The sequence below is a fragment of the Halichoeres trimaculatus genome, unplaced genomic scaffold (genome assembly GCF_033239565.1).
Source record: "Halichoeres trimaculatus isolate MK-OKI-2021-1 unplaced genomic scaffold, fHalTri1.1 fHalTri1_scaffold_18, whole genome shotgun sequence".
Classification (NCBI taxonomy): domain Eukaryota; kingdom Metazoa; phylum Chordata; class Actinopteri; order Labriformes; family Labridae; genus Halichoeres; species Halichoeres trimaculatus.
The window spans coordinates 5,931,323-5,957,500 of record NW_027437196.1 but is presented as its reverse complement, the minus strand read 5'-3'; the positions used below and the strand labels follow the sequence as shown (position 1 = coordinate 5,957,500).

Below are 26,178 nucleotides of genomic sequence, written 5' to 3'. Positions count from 1 at the left end.
AAAGGAGAGGAAATAAATGTACATTCAGATTGAGAGGAAAGGGCAATAAGAAGGATATGACGTACAGAATGAGAGTAAAAAGGCAGAAGGAAGAAGGAAGGAAATCTTGGGAAAAATTGGAACTAGGGCTGTCACAATATCAGAGTTTCACCTCACAATTATCATGATCCAAAGTTTTCCCAATATTTATTGTAAACTTACGATAGATTTCGTAATCAGTCAGTCGTACATCAGCATTGACATTTACTTCTTCTTTTGGAAAATTTAGAATCAAAACATACAAATAGCACAAAATTTGGCCTGTGTGATGCTAGCATAGCTCTGTTTTGGGATCATTGTTACAGTCATAGTCGGATATGTGATAAAGATGAAGGAGGATTCTCTGGCGTTTCCTCCACACCCTCTTTCTCAACACCCCCGTTGCGCCTTTGTGTACGTGTGAATCTGTGCTTGTGTGTGTCTGCAGCTGCACAGTCTGACGCAGGTGAGCCGATGTTCGGTTTCTCTTTATGACAAACGAGCGGCTGAATGTGTTTCCCTGAGCCAGCGATTCAACAGCAGCACACCTGCCACCACACGCTCCGGCTGCACTCTCGCTTTAACTTTCATCTTACTTTTATTAGATATTTCCTAAAGTTAATCACCATGACTTCTTTAAAAAAAAAAAAAAAAACATTTTCAAGCTGTTCAGAAACCAAACATCAGCAGTTTGAATCGTCAAACGAGAGGCTGCAGATTTGATTAATTGCTTTAATTCTGTGTTTGATAAATGGAGGCTGGATTTCTCTGAAGGGAGAAACATCTGGATGAAGACAAAGAAATGTTTTAATCAGCTTTTGGTTAATGGGCGGAAAAGTTACACACACCAAGAAGAGCCATTAAAGTGTTAATGCATTACTCTTTAAACATTCAAGGGCCTGTGTCCACTGACAAAGGAGCAGTGTTGGTGGTATCCAAGACCTCAGGTTCTCAGCACATCATACCTGCGCCTACTCTTACAAAAGCTGTCCCATGCCACTTCCACTTCCTTTTCCCTTGGTTATGGCCATTTATTCTGTGTTTAAAAGCTTCAAATTTGCTATCACTAGGACAGTAACAAATAAAACGTAATAACAGTTAATATAAAACACATAATTGACTGTGCTGGTGTTCCAAAAGTTAAACTATGACTAATTTAGAGCTCATCTACAAGACAAAGCTGAGCCTGAGGGTGATTACTCTGCTAAGGAAATTAAAAATTCAGAGGTAATTTGTTTAGAGAATGGGAACAAAATCGGAGCATCCAGTGCAAAAGCTGTTGTTAGTGGACACAGGCCCTAACTGTAAATGTTTTTAATGCATTCACAGTTCAATGGTTCAGTTCAGGGATCCATGATATTATCTGTATCAGCCAATATTGGCTTAAAAATAAAATACCAGACCTCGGCCAACACACTGGCATCTGCTGATATGATAAGCCATTCAATAGGCTGCTGAAGGGGTGGCCAACCTGTGGCTCCCGGGCCACATGTGGCTCTTTGCCTGTCTGTGTGCAGCTCTTCGCTCTTCGATCTGCTCATAAAACTGATGTATTGTTGCAAACGTTGGGACCAGTATTGATCAATACTTGGGTGATGAGATTGATACTTAAGTTTCAGTTTCTTTTCTTTTGCTCCACTCAATCGGTCATGTGCTCGTAGATAGATAGGTAGAAAGATAGATAGATAGATAGATAGATAGATAGATAGATAGATAGATAGATAGATAGATAGATAGATAGATAGATAGATAGATAGATAGATAGATAGATAGAACTTTGTCTCGTCAGCAGTAAAAACAGAAATTTGTCTTTGTCACGGCTCCAAGTACAAATTTTAAACACGCTTACAAACACAATAAATCTCGCTTTGGAATTTTAGGTTATGACGCATCGAAGTAACGGAACTCGTTTGTAACTCGAAGACCACCTGTATTTACAAAAACTCTGATGTCATGCTTCTCTAGTTTAGTAACTTATAAAAACGTAACCTCTTGCTGCTTAACTTGCCACAACAGAAAAACTCAACATTTTTAATTCTGTGCTTTTCCTAGTCAGAGTTTCAGACATTCAGAAACTTTCACCAAGTTTGTAAAAGATTTAATTATGAACATGAGTTGCTGGTTATATCTTAAAAGGACCAGAGCTAGACACAAGCCTCTTGCTTTAAGACTGTAACTTCTACACAATGTCCAATCCAGTGAAATCTGATTCAACAAAACTTGATCAACATCAAGTCCTAAAATCTCTGTTTTGCTGTAAAATCTCAGGTTGGTTGGAATCACCTAAATCCTGGACTGTTGAGTTATAACTTCATAAACTTCCTTAGATTTGTTGGAATTTTTAAGGTTTTTCTTCAAGAAGCTACAGTCGTATGTTTCCACTAACATTTGAAATGCAAGCACCAAGTTTTAATAAGTTAATCTTAACACTCTGAAGTATGTTTGGGCAAAATTTCAAGACATTTCCTTTAGCCACCCCTTAGCTTTAGTGGTCACAAGAATGGGACATAAATAAAAGTGAAAAAAAGGATTTTGAGGACTCTTTAACGCAACACCACAGTTGCGCCTTGACCTTAAGGTACAAAACTCTTTTCACTGTAACATTCTGTTATTTTTTTAACTAATACCCTTTGATTATACCTCAAGAAAGAAAATCAACCTTTGATGCTCTGTAGAATCAGACTAACCTGTGGCATACAAATGTCTGGTGAAATGGATATAAATGGACTTTACCCTGAGATGTTTTTCTCACTCTTCCATTAAATGTTCCAAAAACTAACTCAAAATCTAACTTTCATTTTACTTTCACAGCAGAAGTCTTAATTTCAGAATGGCATTTGTTTCTTCTTCCAACGATTACTCTTAGCTGTAAATGAATGACCTTTTGTTTCCCCGAGTTTTGTGTCTACATTAAGATGGCGTGTGGAAATGTAACATGAACACGTTCAGATAACTCACCCAGCAGGCTGCACACCCTCAGAGCTATAATAACCAAGGCAAGTCAAGTGAAATACACAAACACCTGGGCTGACAACTGTTCTCCCCTCCAACTCTATTTATTCAGCCCAAATGTTTTTGGCTGCATGCCTTCATGTGCACCTGAACACCTGAGAGGCTAAGTCTCCTCAGGCACAGGTACAGGGAGTTTAGTTTCACAAGTTGCCGACTTTGGATTTGGTTGTATAATCCATGGCATGAAAACAGAAAAAACTACAACAGGGATGAATGAGTGCATGTTACATTGTGCATGTTTAGATGAAAATATACCTTCATAAAAGGCTGAACATTACAGCATCCTTTAGGTTATCAGCTGATAGCATTATAGCTTCTTCAAGCCTAATAAAGTCACCTTTTTTTTTTCTTTTTTTTTTTTTTTTTTTTTAAGAGGTCTTAAAAAGACCCCAAAAATGCTGTGGTTATAATTGAGAGACCTCCAGTGGTAGCTCTTGGAACTGCAGTTTCTTTGTCTTCTGCTTTTGTTTAGTTTTTCAACACCAGGTGTCACCGTGTGATTTTTACGGCTAGTGTTTGGCATGAAGACCTGTTGTGGTAGAGTTGGCTAGTTTCTATCTGACGATCAAGGTTCCTGCAGTCGCATGTGGACGTGTCTCTGAGTGGGACATTGAACCCTAATTTTCCTATGCTGTTGTTCAGCTGTGTTCCTAGCCTGATTAAAGAGGGAGGGTTTTCCGTAAAATACTACTCGTGTTGCATAGGAATCGTATGAAATTGTATCATCTGCATATCATTTTACCACTGATTTGGCTGACAAAGGAAATTTTGCCATTGCAGGGAAGGAATCCTGTCAACTAGGAAAGAGGTTAAGTAAAGGGTGTACACCATGTCATCCAAAAACAATCCCTAGAGGGTCCCAAGCCTGGACCAATGGAGAGGGCTGCAACAGGAAGGACGAATGATGTAAAACTGTGCCAAATCCACACGGGGAACATGAATCGGAAACAAGTGATCAATTGTGGTGACCTCAAACAGAGGGGAAAGCCTGGAAGAAGACCATGTTTGGCATTTGGGCCTTGGTTTCTTGTCTTTTGTGGGATGTTTTGGATGGCATGGCCAACACTCATTGCTTCACCTCTATCTTGGTTTACGAATTGTTTTGTCTTATTAGTCACAGGTAGCCCCACCCTGTTAGTTTCTGGCAGTAGCAATACTTTCTCTACCAGCCAAATCAATGATAGGATTACAGTATATGCAGATGAGATTATTTTATATAAATAAGAATTAAAGTGGAACCATTATACAGCAGCATGTCCTTCAAGCCAATCCATGTTGCCTGTTTTATGAGTGATATACAGTATTTCATAGAAAACTCCACCCTACCCCAGTTAATCCAGGCTTGGGACCAGGCATTAATGAACTACTAGGTGGTAGAAACACAGCTGTACAACAGTATGGGCCATTTTTGGGGGGGTTCAAAGACCCTTCCTCATGTGACTGCAGGAGTTGAACCCCAACCTTCTAATCTGGCCTCAATGCCAACCACAGAGTATCAAAATCACACAGTGGCTATGTTTTAATGTGGTCAGTAACCCTTTTTATATTCGGAATACAACCAATAACCCGGTTGCGCAAGGCCATGTAAACACAAAAACTGGAATATGCCTATAGTCCGGTTTTCAAAAACCCCAAACCCCGCGCCGTTTTGATTGGGATACCATGTAAACAGGAAGAACTTTGTTTCCTCTAGCATGTAAACAGGTTATTCCGAATGTTCCAGAAACCAGAATGTTGACCTTAACCCAAATACTGACTGTATGTAAATGTAGCCAGTGACATCTAGTTTTAGAAAAGTGAAGCAAAAGCAGAGGATAGGGAACCTGCAGTTCCTAGGGTCTCCACCAGAGGCTCCCCCCAATGGAGTCCCATATTTAATGCCTTTCAACAAACAAATTTGCTCCAACAAATGACTTTAAGCAAAAATGGTCTTTTGCTTAGATTTTTAACCTATATTTGCCTCACAATTTGACCGTGAAATCTAAGATCAGGCAGGTTTTAGTTTCAAGAGAATAAAAGCAAAAGACAAATATTTAAAATGACAAACTGAAGGGTGAAGATTTAAGAATCACTCAAAGTTTCCTGAAAGGTGAATCCTGTTTTTACCTCTTTGTTGTTGACGGGAGGCTCAGCTGTGTTTTGCCTCGTCGTTTCTCAGATTCTGTAGTGTGTGTGTGTGTGTGTGTGTGTGTGTGTGTGTGTGTGTGTGTGTGTGTGTGTGTGTGTGTGTGTAGGCAGGGTTGGCCCACTTCCCCAGGCTAATTGGTGCGATCCGCCTAACGAGTTAAACGAGGTGAAATCAGGGGATCAGGTGGTCCGCTTCTCCGGAAACTGGCACACACACACACACACACACATCCACACACACACACACACACACACACAGTTGGCTCTTACTGTCATCATACATAAACTTGTCCGTCGCTGATGCATTGACACACTCTTCCCAGCTCTCTACTTTTTTCTCACTCCATCACAAACACTTTGGACAGCGCACTTCCTGGTTTTTAATTAGAGGGGTTTCCCACCCAGGACAGCAGGGTTTTTCTTCTGTTACGACCGGTAAAATGAGCGGAAGTTCAAAAGCAGGTAAATAAGCGAACTGATAATCAGGAGACGACAGCTCAGCTCAGTCGGTCAGTTATTTGTTATCGGCTATTGGAAAGCAGAAAGGTCATTGGTCGAGCTGTCGGGGCATGTTGCCATGTTAACCAATCAACTCCATTGATCTATCGGTGTTTGGGTGAAGCTGGAGCCAATCAGACAGCAGCACTTTGGTACGGCAACATCAGGCATGTGACAGCCGGACGCCAATCTGTAACACAAACAAAACAACAGCTGGGATCAATACACACACACTAACACACACATGCATACACACACACACACAGAGTTGCTTGTTTACTTGTACACAAACATGTTGCAACAGGTTTACTCACTATGTAGGAAACACACACTGTCGCACATGCATGCATGCATCGTCTAAAGTTTGGATTGATTCGTCATTGACACACACACACACACACTCACACACACTAAAGTGAGCTGTTTTTTGTTTTTTTTGCAGCTTGGAGCTAAAAGTCAATATTAGAAAACTAGAGAAATAAAAGGATTTATTAGATTTTATTTGTAGACAAAAGCCGCACTGCACTGGGTAAACACACACACACACATTGACACGTGTATACACACATAGGTCAGAGGTCACTTCCTGGTGGATATTGACCCAGTGCCCGGGTTTCCTCTTACGTAACAACAAACTGGGAAGCTGCTGGTACCAGTCCAGAGGTTGCATAATAAACAAACAGCTGTGGGACATCCAGCTGTCAGTGTGTGTGTGTGTGTGTTTGTGTGTGTGTTGAAGTGTCACTGCCACTTCTTATCAATATGTACATGATACTCAAACACAGAGAAACAGCGAGATAATCAGCTGACGAGCAGGGCTGAACACGTCCAGCAGCGGCAATGCATGTGTGTGTGTGTGTCTGTGTGTGTGTTGCTCTGAAGTGTGTGTGTGTCTGTAATCAGAGGCAGAATCCACCTGATCCACCTGACCTAGGCCTGTTCATGGTGAACACTCAGCTGTGGTTAAAGAGAAGCCAATCTGCCTGAGAGCAGCACTCAGGCTCAGTGATCAGTTACAGAGAGTCTCAGGCATTATTAATCACACGCTGAATAATCAACCTGCTCTGGAAACAATGATACCTCAGAGAGAAAGAGTGTGTGTTTGTGTTTGTGTGTGTGTGTGTGTGTGTTTTGGATCAAAAAAGGAAAACAGAAAAGAAGCAAGAGAGGAGGGCAGGCAGTGATTGTTGATTTCTGTCTTTCTCACGTGGATGGCTCCTTCCTGTAAAGTCAAACCGATGTCTTCCTCTCTCTGTGTCCCCAGCTGCTGAACCTCTTCCTGGCTCTGCTCCTCAGCAGCTTCAGCTCAGACAACCTCTCAGCTCCAGACGACGACGGCGAGATGAACAACCTGCAGATCGCCATCCACAGGATAACCAGAGGCCTTGGCTGGTGCCGCAGACAGGTGCGGTCACTTAACCTGTCTGTGTCCCAACATAAACCACCTTTTTATCAGTCGGTTTGATCTTTTACCATGTGTCGCACAGGTGGTGGACTTCTTCAACGGGAACCTGAAACGTCGGCGACAGAAGAGGAAGGAGGCCAAAGCCATGATGAAGCTCAAACGTCTGAGCACCATCCACACGGAGGCAAACGGAGCAGTTATTGGTAAAAAAAAAAAAAAACGTGGACACAAACCTTCAAGTTCATCCCCTGAAAACAGTGATACTAAAACAACTGCCTGTCTACAAATTCAGTCCAGTCTGGGCTGTATGCCCTACCTCCCCCTACTCCTCCATTTCAAAGAGTGTAGAGAGAAGTGATAAAACAGAATGACAGTATTGGCAAAAAGACGGTGTGAGCAAGGGTCTGGTTGGGCTAGGACTCACACTCGCTGGTTTAACCTGTATGCTCTACCTTCTATTAACCTTCAGTCTAGGAGAGGAAGTAGGGAGAGGTAGAGGTTTTGAGAATGATCATATAAAAAAGGGAGAAGTCTGTTGGGAGATATTACGAAAAAGGAACAGGGAGAAAAGCCTTCAGAGAAGCCTTTTTGGTCAGGCTGTATGCTCTACCTCCTCTTACGCTTGCATGTAACAAGGAAATAAATGAGCAGAAGAGATGGAAAAGTGACAGAAGACTTGTATGAAAAAGGAGAAAATGAGAAGCTTGCTTTACCTTTTCCTAACCTTAAGTCTAGGAATGGAAGTCGGTGGAGGTAGGGCATACAGATTTACTCACATGTTTTTGAGATAATTGTCAAAAAACAAAGGGAAAAGTCTGTTGGGATATGTTAAGAAAATGGCACAGGGAGAAAAGCCTTTTTGGATTAGGATTCACCCTTTCTTTGTCAGGCTGTATGCTCTACCTCCCCTTACTACAGCATTAAACAAGGAAATAAGTGAGCAGAAGAGATGGAAAAGTGACAGAAGACTTAGAGATGTCTGAAAAAGGAGAAGGCCAGAAGCTTGCTCTGCCTTCTCTTAACCTTCGGTCTTGGAGAGGAAGAAGGGGGAGGAAGAGCATACAGATTTACTCACATGTTTTTGAGATAATTGTCAAAAAACAAAGGGAAAAGTCTGTTGGGATATGTTAAGACAATGGCACAGGGAGAAAAGCCTTTTAGAAAAGCTTTCTTTCGGTTAGGATTCACCCTTTCTTGGTCAGGCTGTATGCTCTACCTCCCCATTCTACAGCATTAAACAAGGAAATAAGTGAGCAGAAGAGATGGAAAAGTGACAGAAGACTTTAGAGATTTTTGAAAAGGGAGAAGGTGAGAAGCTTGCTCTACCATCTCTTAACCTTTAGTCTGGGAGAGGGAGTAGGGGGAGGTAGAGCATACAGACTTACCCACGTGTTTTAGAGACAATGATCATAAAACAAAGAGAAAAGTCTGTTTAGAGATGTTTGGAAAAGGGAACAGTGAGAAAAGCCTTTCGGAGAAGCCTTTTTGAGTCAGGATTTTCCCTTTATGGTCAAGCTGTATGCTCTTCCTCCCCATACTCCTGCATGTAACAAGGAAATACATGAGTAAAAGAGATGGAAAAGTGACAGAGATGTATGAAAAAGGAGAAGGTGAGAAGCTTGTTAGGGGGGAGGGTTAAATGCTGTTTGTCTGGATGCTTTACCTCCCCATAGTATCTCATTTTTGCATGAAAGACAGAGAAGAAAAAGAGAGATGAAAGGTGGTTTGTCACTGTGTGGAATGGTTTGCTTCCTAAAGTTAGTTACTAAACTCCTCTTTACAGTGTACCTGGATGCACTACCTATCTGTTGATATCTATTTAGATTTGTTTCTATGTAATTAATTGTTTAAAAATGATGTCATCTATTTTCCTTTGTTGTGTTTGGTACTGAGTCCATTACCCTGTGTCTCAGGCCGTCATGTAGAGAAGTACGTGGTGCCGGAGGACGACAGCTACATGACAAACCCCAACCTGACCATCAGCGTCCCCATCGCCCCTGGAGAGTCTGATGTGGAGTTTCCAGAGGAGGAGGAAGAGGGGGAGGAGGAGCAGAGCGAGGGCTCCGAGGAGGAAGATGAAGAGGACAGAGAGGAGGTATGGAGGAGATCTGACTGTCTGCTCATCTGACTCTGTGGCTTTTTAGCTCACATTCAGACACACACAGTGCACCTGTGTGTGACGTATACAAGCTCAGGTGTGGGTTTGTGAGTCAGCTATTCTTCTCCCCGGAGGTTGCCATCTGCGTGTGTGTATGTGCGCGTAGTTTTGTGTGTGTTATTATGAGTGTGCCAGTTGACTTTAGGTCTGTTAAGTAAACTTTACATCAAAATAAATTGTGTCAGTTAGTTTCTTAAATGTGTTACCTGGACTCAAGTCTCAGATTTCCGAGCTTCCTTGAATGCACCATAAAGGAGTTGTTGATGAATTGACACTGGAGTTGTACGAAACACTAAACCAAATATAAGTGCTCCCATTCTCTCTTACTCTCTATAAACAGTCTCTCTGTAATAGTTCAATCTATAACACACAATCACAGACACAGACACTTATACACTACACACAAGCACACACACACACACACACACACACACACACAAAATGAGAGGATCCCTCAGACAGAATTGGCGGCCTGAGGCAGTGCATCATGGGCCAGCATTTTTCTCACTTTGCAAAGCTGCGTATGTGATGTGTTTGTACTAAAAGGGTGTATATTACAGTGTGTATGAGTGTGTGTGTGTGTTTTGTGTTTGTGTGTGCCTCCTGTCGCTCCCCATCTCTTCACTGGACATTGTGAGTGTGTGTGTGTTCTTAATATTTGTGTCAAATTTGTCAGAGTTTTGTACCTTCCTCTGCTCAAAAATCTGGACTTTCCATCTTTAAGTGTGTGTGTGCGCGTGTGTGTGAATTTGTGACTCTGTGTGTTGTATGTTATGCGTCAAAGCAGCAGGAGGTGAAGAAGAGGAGATGTTAAGTTGTCTCCTGTTTCCTCTCTTTGTATCTAACGTGAAATGACAGATTTGTGTCGTGCTGTGTTGTGAGTGTGTGTTAATGTGTGTGTGTGCGTACACACCTGTGCTGACTCAGTTCATCATCACCCCTCCTCTTTAATCATGTTATGCACCTGTTCCCTCTCCCTACGCCTCTTTCTGCCCCTCTAACCCGTCCTCTGGCTCTTTAGTGCTGAGATGAAGGGAGAGTGTAAATATTATACTGTTCTACATGCACTTTTCTTCTTCTCTATGCCATCAATTTATTAGATTATCTCTTCAAAAAATAAATTATGGTGTGTTTTTAAGAGATACACCATGTCTTGAAACCCTTCCAAAGAAAAATCCTTCAACAAATTCAATATGTCACGATAAAACAATGCATAAAACAGGTTTGAAAAGAAAAGTAGAAAAGGCTTGGAAAGCTTGTATTCGTTACAGAATCGTAAGTATGAAATAGTTGATTATGACCCAAAGCCTAAAAAACGTAACAAACTGGCCTCTGGATGCCCTTCCAGTGAAATATAACACTAGAAAGTGCCCACCGAATACACTTCCAGGAGCAACAATATCATAAAACGCCATCTGTATGTCCTTTGTGTGAATAAAATACTAAACGTTGCCCTCTGGATGCTCTTTCAGAGCAATATAACAAGTACTTTGGATGCCCTGTCAGCATGTAAACATGGCACAGTTTCCTCTGGGTGCTCTTAAAGGAGGTGAAACATGACAAAGTACCCCTGAATACCCTCCAGTGATGGTGGCAATGATACAATTTTCCTAATGTTAATACAAAAAACACATGTTCGTTAAATGCCCTTCCTGGGGCATAAAGATGACTAAGTTCCCTCATGATTGCCATTCTATCAATAAAACATGACAAGATGCCCTCTGGATGCCCTCCCAGTGGATGAAATGGGGCCGTTTCGGCAGGATGCCATCCTACAAGGAAAAACGTGACGCAGTGTCTTCTGGATGTCCTAGGTACTAAAACATGATAGTAAAGGCAACTTGACAGGCTTCCTGTCATTTTGTAACAATTACATGCCCCTCGGATTTCCTTCCAGCAGTATATAATACCTCTGGATGCCCCTCAAATGTTTTTAACATGATAAAAAAGCATCTGATAATCTCCCTATGACAAACTCATGGTAAGGTGTCCACTTGATGCCCCTTCTGTGTGTAGAACAAAATTAATTGCTGTCTGGATGCCCTTCCAGCAAAACAAAATAAACATGATGAAAGCTCCACTGAGGCCCTTCCTGTCATTTTATCATGATAATGTTACCTGTTACCTTCCAGTGGATTCAACATAAGAAATTGCTCATCTGGATGCCCTACCAGTTGCAGAAATATCACAAAATGCCCCCTGGATCCTCTACCAGTGGTTTAAACATGACACACTGCCCTCCACAATGCCAGTATAAGCTAAGACATTACAGAAGAACCTACTTGATTCCCTGTCACTAGACATCATCATGTGTTCCCTGGATGCCCTTCCAGTGGATGAATTGAATGAAGTTCCCCACTGGATGCCCCTCTTTTTTGCAACACTACCTCTTAATGTCCTCTGGATGCTCCCCCAGATGGTTAAAGCATCACTGGATGATACAGGACAAAGTGTCCCACTGGATGCCCTTCCATTTCAGATGTCCTTCCCGTGTCTAGATCATGATCACCTGCCTACTTAATGCCCCTTCTGTAACAAATTGATTATGTTGTGCCCACTGGATGCCCCTCCAGAAACTAAAGCGTGATAGGTGCCCCGCCCACTCAATCTGGTGGGTAGAGCATGATAATGTGCCTCCTGGATGCATTTTTGAGATATTCAGTTTTTAAAGTGTAATTTAATAAACCTCAGGTTGAATCTGACTAAAATGTGAGCTTCATGCAGGTTATAGAAGTCTCTGTTTTGGGTAATTATGTAAAACTATTTTTTGTGTTTTTCTTTTGCATAATGAAACATCCACCACATATTGTCACATAAATATTTACAGATTTGCAGGAGTTTAGTTTTAAATCCTTAAAATGTTCTCAGGGAGGACCTCCAGAGCTCCCTGTTGTTACCTGTGCCTCAACATGTTCATTGAAACCTGGACTCATCCAGTTCTGTAACCTCCAGGCTAAGAACTGCTCAGTTTACACCTGCTGTTTCCTCTGTAGATTATATTTGACTCCATTTTTATCAGACGAATTTACAGATGTACTGGAAATGGACAGGGACAGCTGATGTGGACTAACAGCAGATCTACTCTGCTGTGTTCTAGCTCCAGTCTCTCTCTGTGTTTGCATGCTGCGGGAGCCAGTTAGCCATGAGGTGATACATGCAAATGCAGTGGGAGCTGCACAACACACACACACTAACACATCCACATACACACAGAGTAACACACATTGACCTGATGTGAAAGGGCAGCGTAAATAGAACAAAACTCTGGAGCATATTTTTCCCCCCAAAACGGCTGTTGTGGAGTGAGAGGGAGTGTGTGTTTGTGTGCTTGTGTTCATACTTGTTTGTGTGTGTGTGTGAGGGAGAGTTTGAGAGATGGGGGTCAGGACAACAGGAAGTGAGCGAGAGACAGAGAGGGGGAGTCAGAGAGCATCACTGCTTTCACAACTCTTTAACATCAAGCTTTGTTTCCAGGGTGTGTGTGTGTTTGCGTGTGTTTGTGCATGCCTGTGTGTGTGTTGAGTGTGTGTATGTGATGCAGCCAGGCTGTTTTGTGTCTCTCCCTCTGAAACATCTCACTTGTTTTATTTCTGCTGCTCTTAATTGAGTCGAACATTCAACATAAAAAAAAACAAAAAGGGGATCAGCTCTGTGTTGACCTGAGTCTTTTAAATCTGTATTTTTTCATGTTTGACTCCGGTGTCTTCTTTAGCATCTAAATATTCAAATTTAATCTCACAAACTGTGGACCAGAGTAAATAATGTCTGTAGATTGAAGGGATGATTCACTCTACCCTGGTAAACACCCCCAAAAAGCGGCTTGTGGACAAGACGGTTATAGCACCAACTACAGGCTTGGCATGGTCACTACAGCTTTTTCGGTCCCTCAGCATTTCTGTGTAGACATACATTTTTTTCACTGCATTTTTGCGTTTTTCAGACGAAGCTTTGTTGCGTAGACGGGGCCTCAGCTGACCACGCCTGGTATTATTCAAATGTACTCAAAGCTTTCAGCCTTATTCTTATAGAGATGGATTGGTTAAAAAAAACAGGTTGTATTAATAAAGACATGAACCATCCAGACCAAATTCAGGTTATAAACATGCTTAATTCACTCTATGTGGTTTCTCTCTCTGGAGGAGGCAGCCTCAAGTGGCCACTCTAGGAACTGCGTTCTCAAATGTTCACCACTTGGAATGCCACTTTGTTACACAGCTCACGAAAACCGGTTCCTTTGACTCGTCACATTTGGAAATGTCTCCATGGTCTTATTCAGCATCTTTGCTCCAGTACAGCTCCTTCTCTCCTTCTCTCCCTCTCTCCCTCTGTCTGTGATCTGTTAGAGGTCGAGCTGAGTCTGCAACTTCATTTATATCCTGTTTGCATGACTTGGACCTCTGATGACTTGGTTGTAACCTTTAGGACTCCAACATGATCACAGTGACTCAGATATGACTTCAGCATGACTTTTAGTGCTACGAAACAAACCCTGTGCCTCAGAACTTTATTGAGTCAGACCGCGGCGTGCTGGTAGTTCATTTGTTCAGCTCTCAAACCAGGTTGTTAAACTATGACCGTTTTCTGTCCAGCTGTGTCAGACACTGAAACATTACAAACCTTTTCCAGCCTCTTTGAAAGGAGAGAAAGGCTTCCCCTTTCCCCTCACTCTGACTGTGATGAAGTCACACCAGGCAAATAACGCTCACTTGACCTTCCTGGTCAAGGTCAGGCATTACACAGCTACAGTATCATCATGGATAATCCTCATGAATCGCTGCCCAGGGACCATGGCCAAACTTAAGCAAATGAAAGAACCAAGAGTTAAAGACAGTCAGATAAAATGCAGAGGGAGGAGGAGGTAGAGCGAAGCTGCAGCGTAGCAGAAACTTCTCAGGTTGCAGGTCAGGGATATCTGTTTGTTTTTCTTTCGAGCAAGACTAAACCCTCATCTTACAGACAAGTTAACGCTGAGCTGATGGTTATTTATAGCCTTCTCCCTTTTCTGTAAGCGGCTGTCTCCCCAGGGTGATCACTCAGAGCAGGATTTTCAGAGTTTTATCAGAGGGAATACCAGAGGAGATGAAGGTGTTGTTGAGGTGCTGGGTCGTGTCTATATTCCAGTCCCAGAACGTATCATTTGCCTTTTTTGGGAATGACAAAATCCCATGTTCACATGCCGAAAAGTTTTCTTGCTAAACAAAAACATGATGGGCCAGATATAGTGACTATTTTTGGAGAAAACAGGGTTTATGCCCGAGTATACACTAGATTATACATCCAGCCAAAAAATGGATGAATTCCTCATTAGGTGGACTCCCGTGTGAAATCAATCAATCTATCTATCTATCTATCTATCTATCTATCTATCTATCTATCTATCTATCTATCTATCTATCTATCTATCTATCTTAATTTGTATAGTGCCAAATTATAATGAAAGTTATCTCAAGACACTTAACAAAAACATTTACAGGTCTAGACCCGTAAATGTTAATAAAATTTTATTAACAGAAACCCAACATGAAGACAAGATAAGGAGTCTTATCTTATCTTAATCCACCATGAGTACAGGACTTTGTAGCATTTAGCAAGTTACAAATCAACATTAGTGGAGAAAACTTGGTTAAGTTCCCTCAATAATTTCCTTGTTGGCAAAAAAAAAAGGTGATAGTGCCTTTACGTTGGGCAATTTAGTGGAGAAAACAACTTAAGACGTGACCACAAGAATGCACTTACAAACAAGGATATGGGACAAGGTACTCACCAGTAGAGATAAGTTGGTAAATTAGCCTCAACAGAAACAAGGGAAAGTGTTTTCTGGCCTTTTAGTGGAAAAAACAAAATAAACCAACCTGAAGGAGAGAAGATGGGGAATTTTTTAGATTTTTTGCTAAAAAGCCACGCTTGCAATTAGGAAAAGCCCAGAGGCTCTGTCACAGATGTTCTTTCAGTGGAGAAAACTTCTTGAAGAGACCTTTTCATGCTCTTTTAGAAGAGAAAATGTAATACTGGATCCCCTTTTGGACTGACCGGCAAAAAAAATATAATGAAGTTTCTGTCAGAGTGGAGAAAGAAACGTAAGTGAAGAAAAAAAGAAAAGAACCTTAGTGTGGCGCTATTTAGCAGAGAAAATGGCACAAAAATCCTCACCAGTGGAGAAAACTTGGTTAAATTTCTTAACACTCTTTCAAGGATGGTTGTTTTTATTGCAGAAATCTTTTAACTGACCTCAAGGGTATCAAGCTATCAGAGAAAACACTGTTAAGCTCACAGTAAAGAAAAACTCAGAAGATCTCTCAACATTTTCCTTTCAGTAGAGAAAACTTTTGAGAGCGGCTTTAAGGGTGGCAAAGTTGTTGAAAGTGTATTTTTTTAGCAAAGAAAACATGATTCAACGTCCCTAAATGGGCGCTTTTTTAACTAAAATGTAATTAAGAGATGTTGTGACCACAGAAAATGAGAAAACTGCATTTCTTTGGCGCATTTTTGTGGAGAAAACAAAACAAGGTATCTAGCCTAGGTGCTCTACTCTCCAATTAAACTTGGTCAAATTCCGGAAATGTTTTTCAAGTATGTTTTTTTTAATTGTAGAGCGCTTTGCAAAGTTCACAGTAAAGAAGGTTGTACTTTTAGTGGAGAAAACTTTCAAGAGTGACAGTGAAGGTGATACAGTTAACGTAAGAGTCACTTTTTAATGGCGAAAACATGGTTTAATGTCACTAATTAGAAATTTTCCGTGGTTAAAATGTGATTAAGAAATGCTGAAATTTGAGAAAATGGTACAGTAGCAATAAATGGGGCATTTTAGTGGAGAAAACAAAGTTTAAAAGTGACCACAGGATTCCCTTAGAAACGGAGAACCCAACGTATGTCCTCTCCAGTGGAGAAAACTTGATCGCGTATAATCTAGATTGCATGTTGAGGGAAAAATGCTGCTATTTTAGTGGAGAAAATTCAGAACATTGCTCACTTGGTCGCCTTTCCACATGTTGCATGCCACTTGTTTGGCAATATTTGAGATTTTTCCAGCCCTTTATCCAAAACCTTAAAGTATTCAGATGCTCTGTTGTGTTCTAGCAGATAGCAACTAAGCTAAAAATAATGCTAACAGTTCCTCAGTGCAATGCGCATTCATTTGTCCTCTGTCTTGTTATCTCTACCTCCCTCCTGGTTGTAACTCTTTTATCCCTCCCTCTCCCTCTCTATATCTCTGCCCCATCTCTCCTCCAGGTCTGGTGTATGTAATTTATTTGCTCTACACAAACATCTCACTGTAAATAGAAGCTGTTAAGCTGCTGCAGCACTCTGTTTTAATAGACCCCGTGTTTGGTTATGTAATGATTAAATAGCTGACCTGCGCTTTAATGGCATCATAAATAACTGTTTCACCGACTCATAAAGCCTGAATCGGCTGCTGGAGGGTGAGCACGGTCAACATCCGGGGTCAAAGGTCAGAATAAAGTGTTTACAATGACAGTAAAAGTTGCAGAGCAGTCACACTGTCTTAAACCCACCGTGAAAGCCTTGAAGGGATGGTGTTTGGTGGGGTTTCAAAATGGGTCAGTCATAAGACACCATTCCTGCCTTAACATATGACCACTTGTAAAAGCTGGTCTGCATAATGTGATGTGAATTGCATCTAAAGGTTTTATATGATGATATTTTACCAGTTTATAGCATGTCTGCATTGTCTTTGGAGCAAGATTTTTAATTCAGTTGCACAAAAATGCAGATTTCGTCTATCTATCTTGGACCCCCTTTTTCCTTCAGAACCGCCTTAATCCTTGGTGGCAAAGATTCAACAAGGTCCTGGAAACTTTCCTCAGAGAGTTTGGTCCATATTGACATGAAAGCATCACACAGTTGCTGCAGATTTGTCGGCTGAACATCCATGATGAGAATCTCCCGTTCCACCACATCCCAAAGGTGCTCTATTGGATTGAGATCTGGGGACTGTGGAGGACATTTGAGTACAGGGAACTCATTGTCATGTTGAAGAAAGCAGTCTGAGATGATTCCAGCTTTATGACATGGAGCGTTATCCTGCTGGAAGTAGCCATCAGAAGATGGGTACACTGTGCTCATAAAGGGATGGACATGGTCAGCAACAATACTCAGGTAGGCTGTGGACTTAAAACCATGCTCAGTTGGTACTAAGGGGCCCAAAGTGAGCCAAGAAAATATCCCCCACACCATTACACCAGCAGCAGCAGCCTGAACCGTTGATACAAGGCAGGATGGATCCATGCTTTCATGTTGTTGACGCCAAATTCTGACCCTACCATCTGAATGTGGAGCAGAAATCCAGACTCATCAGACCAGGCAACGTTTTTCCAATCTTCTATTGTCCAGTTTTGGTGTTGCTGTGTGAATTGTAGCCTCAGTTTCCTGTTCTTAGCTGACAGGAGGGTCACCCGGTGTGGTCTTCTGCTGCTGTAGCCCATCTGCCTCAAGGTTGGACGTGTTGTGTGTTCAGAGATGCTCTTCTGCAGACCTCGGTTGTAACCAGTGGTTATTTGAGTTACTGTTGCCTTTCTATCAGCTCCAACCAGTCTGTCCATTCTCCTCTGACCTCTGGCATCAACAAGGCATTTTGTCCCACAGAACTGCTGCTCACTGGATATTTTCTCTTTTTGGGACCATTCTCTGTAAACCCTAAAGATGGTTGTGGGTTAAAATCCCAGTAGATCAGCAGTTTGTTTCGTCTGGCTTAAATTACCTTTCTTCCCCATGTCTGCATGCCTAAATGCATTGGGTTGCTGCCATGTAATTGGCTGATAAGAAAATTGCATTAACGAGCAGTTGGACAGGTGTGCCTAATAAAGTGGCCGATGAGTGTATAAGAGCAGCCTCTTTACTTTACAGTCCAGAAAATCAACATCCAACGTGTGTTCTTTCTTGATGTGTGTGAGCCGCTTCTGCCTCAAATCCTGAAAGTGTAAAGCAGTTTCTTTTCCAAGCTTTAAACACCTGAGCTTGTGTGTTTGTGTCTCTATTCTCCTCCGGGTGAAGCCTAACCACCGCAGCTGTGTGTGTGTGTGTATCTCTGTGTGTAAACGTGTGTTTGTGTGTCTGCCGCCCCTGAAAAAGCAGCTTGTAAAACTGACTGTGACCCCTGTTGCTCTTTTCGCCCGCGCAGTCTCTATCTGGTGACCTCTGGCTCCTGTAGAGTTCAGGACCTGGCTAACAGACGGACAGGTGTTGTCTGCGGAGACAGGTGGAGGGAGCTCTGCTTTGATTTCAGCTGTCTGCTGTGAAAGAGTCGACATCAAAACAGCCTTTTTCTCTCTGCTGATGTCCTCCTGGTGCACAAACAGCAGCCTGCAGAGTTAGAGTTACATCACAGGATAAACAATCACTGGGCTTCGTTTATTAACCGATGCGAGGAGGAAATTTCTTCTTAAGCTAACGCTGCTTTGAAGAAGATCCCAACTTTAAAGAAATTAGGCGTCACTGAAGCTCATCCTCGCCTGCTTCTCATCTGTTCCTGAGTTTGTCCTCATTGCAAACACTCCAAGCCGACTCTCCATATCTGCGTCCATCAATCTCCGTTAATTTCCGTCTCGTTCTGTTTGCTTTCGCTCTGTTTCTCCTCCTCTCTGTCCGTTAAACATGAAATATGGTTTAATTCTGCTTCTGTTAGCACAAAACGTCCAAGAGCAGAGAAAAAGTTTGCCGTGGTCGTCCTCATTAGCAGTGAACACACCACTCGTCCTGCCTCCTGAAGACGGACGACACAAATCACTCTGAGTGAATGAAACGTGTGCTGTCGCTGAGGCAGCTGCAGACCGAGCCACCTGAGAGGAACATGTGAATAAACGCTGAGGTTTCACTCTGAAGTCCTCGCTTTAAGAGTTAAATCAGTGTTCGTTTTTCAAAAGGGAGAAAGAAACAAGAGGCCAGAAGAGGAGAGAAAGTGGACTGAAGAAATGAACCGCCACATTAGGAGATAAAGAGTGTGCTCGCCACTCCGCTTGTCCTACATAATGTATGAGGAGAGAACAAACACACTCAGAGTAATGAGCAGATCTTTGTTTCTATTGTCCTGTTTATAAAAAGACGGCATCTTCTTCAAAGTTGACCCCTTGAATTTGTCTCTACACACGTGGACAAAAGATGCTTTTCAACCAGAAGGTACTGGAACATTTAGTTCCTTATAAAACTTTCCCAGGAACTACATGGGTTTACCTGTAGTCCACTGTTTGTTTGCAGTTTCGTCACAGTCAGGCCAGTGAGGAGTGGAGAAAAAAAAGGGAATTGCAACACAACACCAGACCAGTAGAGGGCAGTAAGAAAAACAACAAAAGGCCATTCAGCAAAATGGAAGAAAAGCCATGTAGCGCTGCAGCTAGCCTGTTAGCATGGAGGAAATTCAGCCTGTGCTGGTTTTGATTTTGCAGATGGTTTTGTTGACACTTGGAGGAAGAAAGGAAATAAGGACTAGTGCCTGTGTCAGTTGAAGCTGTTTCAGAAACTAAATCTAGAGCAGCTTTTTTCAAATTGTCATCCATCAGCGTCTACTATTTGTCTACCATTTAATTGTTTTTTTTGTTTTTTTAAAGGAAACATTTAAAAATGGGAAAAAGAAAAAAAGGAAAGTTTGCTAGGTCTCACAAAAGTTTACCTGATCCCCCACCTACTCCTTACAGAGAAAGCTATCAAGCTAAGGTTATTCCATTAATTAGCCTTCAAGCAAAATCAACATGTAACCGTGGCTCAGGACGGGAACAGTAAAGAAAAAATCAAATGAAAAATAGGAAACCTCTAAAACTGGTCATGGGAAGATACAAGATCAGGTAACTTGGCCTTTTTTGGGAGGGGGGTAGGTGGTTCTTGGTCTGAAACAGTTTAAGAAACAGTGGTCTTAAGGATGAAAACAGCAGAGATTGGATCATGACATTGATTGGCGACTAAGATTTCAAACAGTTTTAAATCAACAGTTAAAACTTACCTGATGAGTTTGTGTCAGAATTTTGGAAAAAAAAAAAAAAAACATGAAAATGGAGGACCCAGGTGCAGGTCAGCTTAGTTTTTATTTTAAAGAATCAAAAAAAAAAAAAAAAAACTCTAGATGAACTGGCTAGTAACTGAAGAAACATAAAGACTTAACATAAAGACAAATGGAAACGCATGAGTGCAATCAAAAAGGGAGGAAACCATAGACTGTAAAACAAATAGGCATCATTTTGCTTAGCTCGAAGTGAAGTCGCCATTAAAACTGCTCCCCCTGGTGGCTGGCTGCAGTATAGGTTAAAAAAAAATCCATCTCCCAGTCATTCCAGATGGGCTGTGGTCAAACTTTAAAAAATAAAAACACCTCGTAGAAATGTTTCTCACATCTGATTGTTGTGGTGATTTGAAAATATCATTTGGCTGTCTTGTATTCAAGTCCTCTTTTTTCTGAAAAGTTTTATTTTCATTGTTATAAGAGGTTAAAAACAAGGCTTTACGTATTGTTTAACAATGATTGACAGCTGCACTTCTTGCGATTTTTTGGGGGATTTGGGAGGGCGAGTCAAGAAGTGATTAGACTCTCAAAAGAAAAAAAATATTATTATTATTGTCACCCAGCTCCACTCAGATTCTCCCAGAATCCCTCACAGTCTCTACTGCACAGACTCTGGCTGCACAACTGCTACATTGGCTGTGCCTGTGACGGGGGAATTTTGGCTCGAAACCGTACAATGGTAACGCTGTCTACTCTATATACAGTCCATGGAGGAAACACAAAGCCAGGACATAAAACTAAACCAGATACACAGAGAATAAGAACTACAAAATAAAACAGGAAACACAAGATAAATTAAATATAAATACTCACAACAAAAAGCCAAACACATGATTGTTTGATTGTTTGAAAAACTAAATTAGGATGCATCCCTGAGGTCTTCTTCTGTTGATAACCGGATAGACACTGACACGTTCAGCTGAAGGTCTCCAGTTTACAGGGTCACTCTTTAAACTGGAACACCAGGAGCAGACAGAGACACATTCACACTGTCAGGCTCAAAGAAGACCATTGGTTAGGAGGCACTAAACCAAGTCCATCACAGCTGGGGGTGGTCTTATTGTTTAGAGGACAAAAAATCTCATGTACCACATTCTGTAATATGTAATTTATCTCTTAACACGACTTAAATGTGTTTAAACGCCTTCAGCTGCAGAATGGAAACAGCTTATGAATAGAAATACATTTAAACCGCTCATTATGGACGTCAGCTGTCAGGAAGTGTCTGCACAAGGCTGTGTGTGTGTGTGTGTGTGTGTGTGTGTGTGTGTGTGTGTGTGTGTGTGTGTGTGTGTGTGTGTGTGTGTGTGTGTGTGTGTGTGTGTGTGTGTGTGTGTGTGTTTCACTTTCACATGTAAAACCGTCGCAGAGATTTGGTGTGTATTCATGCCTGTTCAGCCTCACCTTTGTATGAGTTCATGTGTGTGTGTGTGTGTGTGTGTGAGTGTGTGTGTGTGAGGGTGTGTGTCCAAGGCTGGCATTCGTCACAGCGCCCGCTCTTTGTTCCCAGACTCTGAATGTATTCATGAGTTAGCTGTTGACTCAGGTAGTTAGCTCACCTGGCCACACACACACGCACACACACTCACACATGAATACACACTCTCCCCTGCTGTCTCTTTGTCGATACATTTAACATGACTTGCCAAATTTCCCTCCACAGCCCTCAGCAGAAAACCTCTCTCCATCTCCCCCCGTCTCTTTGTGAAGCTAAACTCCCATGATGCTTAGCAAACAGTGGCGTTTGAAGTCTGTAGGGATGGGGGTACGAGGAGGGATTTCCTGACGTGTAGATTCTCCCAGATCTCAGCGTCAAAGTGAACAGACGGCAGTTTCTGTGTGTAACTATGTGTGTGTGTGTGTGTGTGTGTGTGTGTGTGTGTGTGTGTGTGTGTGTGTGTGTGTGTGTGTGTGTGTGTGTGTGAGTGTGTGTGTGTGTGTGTGTGTGTGTGTGTGTGTGTGAGGGAGGTTTGGAAGGTGAAGCCTCTGTGTTTTCTCAGCCAGGAGTCCTGCCTGTTATGTAACATCAAATCTGACTCATTCAGCCCTGACTGCTGCAAAATGCTGCTGATGATCACACAACCTCACACTTTACTTTATTCACAGCAAACACGTGAGATGAGGCCAACACAAGCTCAGGTTATAACTTTTAAAACCCAACTCACAGCTGACTTTCAGAGGTGTCAAGTTAAAATACTTTATCTTACCTAAGTAAGATACTTAAAGATCCATCAACTGACACAAATCACACCACACCAACGACCTAACAGACGTATGTAGCATAGTTTAAAGATGTCCTTGGCATCTCGGGACTCGGGAAGGGGATGAACTATATGAACTTCAGGCCCCTGTGGCACAGCCTTAGCTTTTGACCTTAATGGAATTTCCCCTTTAAGTTACCTTTGCTTTTATACTTTAAATAGTTTTGAAACCAGTACTTTTACACGTCTTCAAAAGCTTGAGTTGATACTTCAACTTCTACAAAAGTCTTTTTAAGCCCTAGTATCAATACTTCTACTTGAGTAATGATTGTGAATACTTTTGACACCTCTGCTGATATATAAAAAGGTGGCAGGCTCTGCTGGGTTTTAGTGTGTTGACACTTTCATTTAGGGACATGTCAAACTCAAGGCCAGCAGGCCAAATGTGGCCTGCCACGTAGGGATGGGTACAGAATTAGGCACTTTTATAGGTACTGAACAAATTTCATCTGCAGTACCTTGTACTGATTCACTTAAAATCAAAAGGTACCATGTTTTAGGTTCCTGAACGCATCCTTGCGACTACGAGGGAGTGGAAGATTAGGTGATTTTCCATGCTGAACATGAATTCAGCATTCTAGGGTTAGATTTCAAGGAATAGATGTTTTAAATTAAACAAATGTTAAGATTTTATTATAAACCCAACATTTATTACTCCATAAACACACACAAAAGTGCCAAAAAACGGTACTTTTTAGTACCGATACCACTTACCAGGTAACTAGCATCAGTACCGTATAATTTCAAATGTGAAAATTAACCATTATGTGGCTCACGAGAGCTTAAAGGGTCTGATTGTCTAATCACAGATAAATCAACAGTGTGCATTGACCATAAACTATGATTCCCATAATACCTACAGATTATGTTACCCATGAAGTGAGAGCATCCCACCACCAGATTGCAGTGTTTTCACATCAGTGCCATTTTCCAAACTAGTCTAATTGAGAAATAAAACAATGATCCCAAAATGTCCAGGAAGAGAAAAGTTGATGCAGATTGAAGGCTGTTTCAAGACAGATGGGAAGGCCAATATATGTGTGTGCTTCAAAGAGAAAATACAGTATTTCTTTTGTGTCATGAGGCCGTGGCAAGTGTCAAAGAGCTTAATCTATGTCGGCGTTTTGACACCAAACACTGAGCTCAGTAGGAGTGGGAGAAAAATCGAAATAGAATATAACAGGATTTTTTGTTTGAGAATTTAAAAATTGGGATTCTTTGTTCAAAAATTGTTTTTTGTTTTTTTTTCAAATTCATATTCATCATTGCAGTCTTTGTTTAAAAACTGATTGGAAAAAAAAATCCACTTTTCTCCAGCAGAGGGTGATGTTGATGAATGTTTCTCTCTGACTCACGAGATATGCCTTTTACGGGAAATTTTGGCTCCTGATATAGTCTGTAGACATGTTTTCACGTGGTCTGGTGTTAAGAAAGCAAACAAAAAATTGCAAAAATCGTAAACATCAAATAATCGCAATTTAAATCAAATCTGTACCCAAAAATCATGATAGAATTGAATCACGAGAATAGCATATCATCCCAGCCCTATATGACAAAGTGAGCCTTCAAGAAAAACAACAAATAGAGCAAGATTTAAATTGCAAACCGCAATTGCAGCAGGATGTGTTCAAGAAAACCACGACCAGAGGGTGCATTTTGGAAGCAGTAGTTGCATTTTTTTACGTTACATTTAGCTACATTTTTTCGCCCTTACGTAACCGTCGATTGTTCTGATTGGTTGTTTTCTGTTATTCCGCCCAGCAGAAAGAGGTTATCAGCCTGTCAGAGGGCAGCACGGTGGACCTGAGGAAGCCTGGAGAGGAAGAGGATGAGTACTCTGAGATGGCTGAAGAGGCGATGGACCCCGACAACTGCTTCCCAGACGGTAAGAAAGCAAACACAACACACACGTCTTGAGACATTAGCCAATCAGTGCTAACACACCATATTCTGCTAACCATGCACTGACCCCACCACCCGCTTGTCCTAATACTTTCACAACCAGATTGATGATCTTCTTTTAAAGGAACTACATGAAATGCAAACACTTTATTTCCTTCCTGACTCAGCGGGGAGCTCAGAGATTTGTCATGAAACCAGCTCGGCTCAGCTCAGCTAGCATGATCATGATACAGAGAGGTGATTTAGGAGAAGGTCTGTGGAGTAATGGGGTGGGATTTGCTCAGCAGAAGTTAATGAAACCCAAAGGAGCTGATACAACCTATGACATATTATCGTATGGAGGAAGCTGCTGAGCTGCATTTATATCCATATCATTTGCTATGCAGATGATATGCTGTTTTACATGTATGTTATCTAAGGGTTAAAGCTGTACTCACAGGGCAAGGTGAAATTTGCTTAGATAAAGTGAGCAGAAATGGTGCAAACAGCAGTTCCACTTCTCTTCATAGTGGTTGTGAAAGTCCCTCCTTTGCTTGATTTTGATTGGTTAAGGGGAAGTGAGAATGAGGAAGCGTGTATGTGTGACAGAAATCCAAAAATTCAACATCTGCAGCCAAGAGCGTTTCAGTCAGGTCTTGCAGTGTGGCTCTTTGTCCTCCTTGCCCTTTCACGTGCACACATGGAATGCCAAAGCCAAGGCAGGGAGAGCAGCAGCAAAGACCCAGAGCGAGCATCAGTGAGGACTCACAGATTCAGAATCAAAGGGGGAGCTTAGTTAGCGGTGTGAAAATACTTTAACTAAATAAGAAATAGAATTAATTTCCCGTTGTCCTCAGCCGTACAGTATCTGAACAGGTTGAGTCACATGATAGTTTCATGAGCACACTCCACCACTCACTTGGCCTAATACTTTCATAACGAGATTTATGGTCTTGTTCTGACTAACCCAGGTGAAACACATACACCTCGTTTCCTTCCTGACTCAGCCAGTTTCCTCACGGTGCTCAGAGATTTGTCTTAGACCCAGTTCAGCTCTGTTAGCATGACCGCCGTACGGAGACTGAGGAGAAGTGAATGAGATAGAGCATCAAATACGTACATCCAGATGCTGTTTGTTAAATGAGTGATGCAGCATCAAAGTTCAGAGAAAGGGGGCATTTTTAAGACTTCTAGCAACATATTTCTTGGGGTGCTGCCTGGTTGACTTTAAGAGGTAACTTGAGGTGAAGGAAAATGAAAGTGCTTGGACAGAATTAGGCCAGCCAGCTGGAAAACCCGCTCCTTAGAACAAACACAGAAAAAGCCTCCCCAGCTGCAGTGAGACGGACCCCAAGGAGGACGAACACACGTACAGATGCACATGTAGTCTAAACCGACGAAGACCAGAATACACTCAGTCACCTGGAATTGTTTTATCTTCATGCATTGTAAAGTTTTTGCTATTGTGTTCTGCAAAGTTTGTTTTTTGTTTAAGCGAAATCTTCTTAAAGCTGCTTAGAGTTTGTGTAAAGAGAGAAATGTACGACTTTTAAAAACAATGTAGGAGTTCAGAGTATGAATCGTTTGCTTCACATATTTTATAATTCATGGCCCTCACAGAGTTACAGGTTCGCTCCCCCTTACCGTCCAGAGGCAGGCCTGTTTCCTGTCAGAGGTACACTGTGTGAAAGCAGCTGCCAAACGGCAGATGTTGAATTAGCTTTGATTCATTTAGAAGATTGATGCGTCCATCGCAACTGTCCCAACACGCCGCCTGCTTCTTCCTGATTCAGCAGAGTCCTTCACAGCA

At 41.8% G+C, this 26,178-nt stretch overlaps 1 protein-coding gene across 1 annotated transcript in view; it reads left to right on the top strand.

Annotated features, from left to right (window-relative positions):
- Positions 1–26,178, top strand: part of LOC141807704 (sodium channel protein type 5 subunit alpha-like) — a 244,433-nt gene that overhangs the window by 176,857 nt on the left and 41,398 nt on the right. The window contains exons 20-23 of the mRNA XM_074693871.1: positions 6,920–7,060; positions 7,143–7,263; positions 8,974–9,155; positions 24,249–24,372. Coding sequence (XP_074549972.1) covers positions 6,920–7,060; positions 7,143–7,263; positions 8,974–9,155; positions 24,249–24,372 — 568 coding nt within the window. The remainder of the gene's footprint in view (positions 1–6,919; positions 7,061–7,142; positions 7,264–8,973; positions 9,156–24,248; positions 24,373–26,178) is intronic.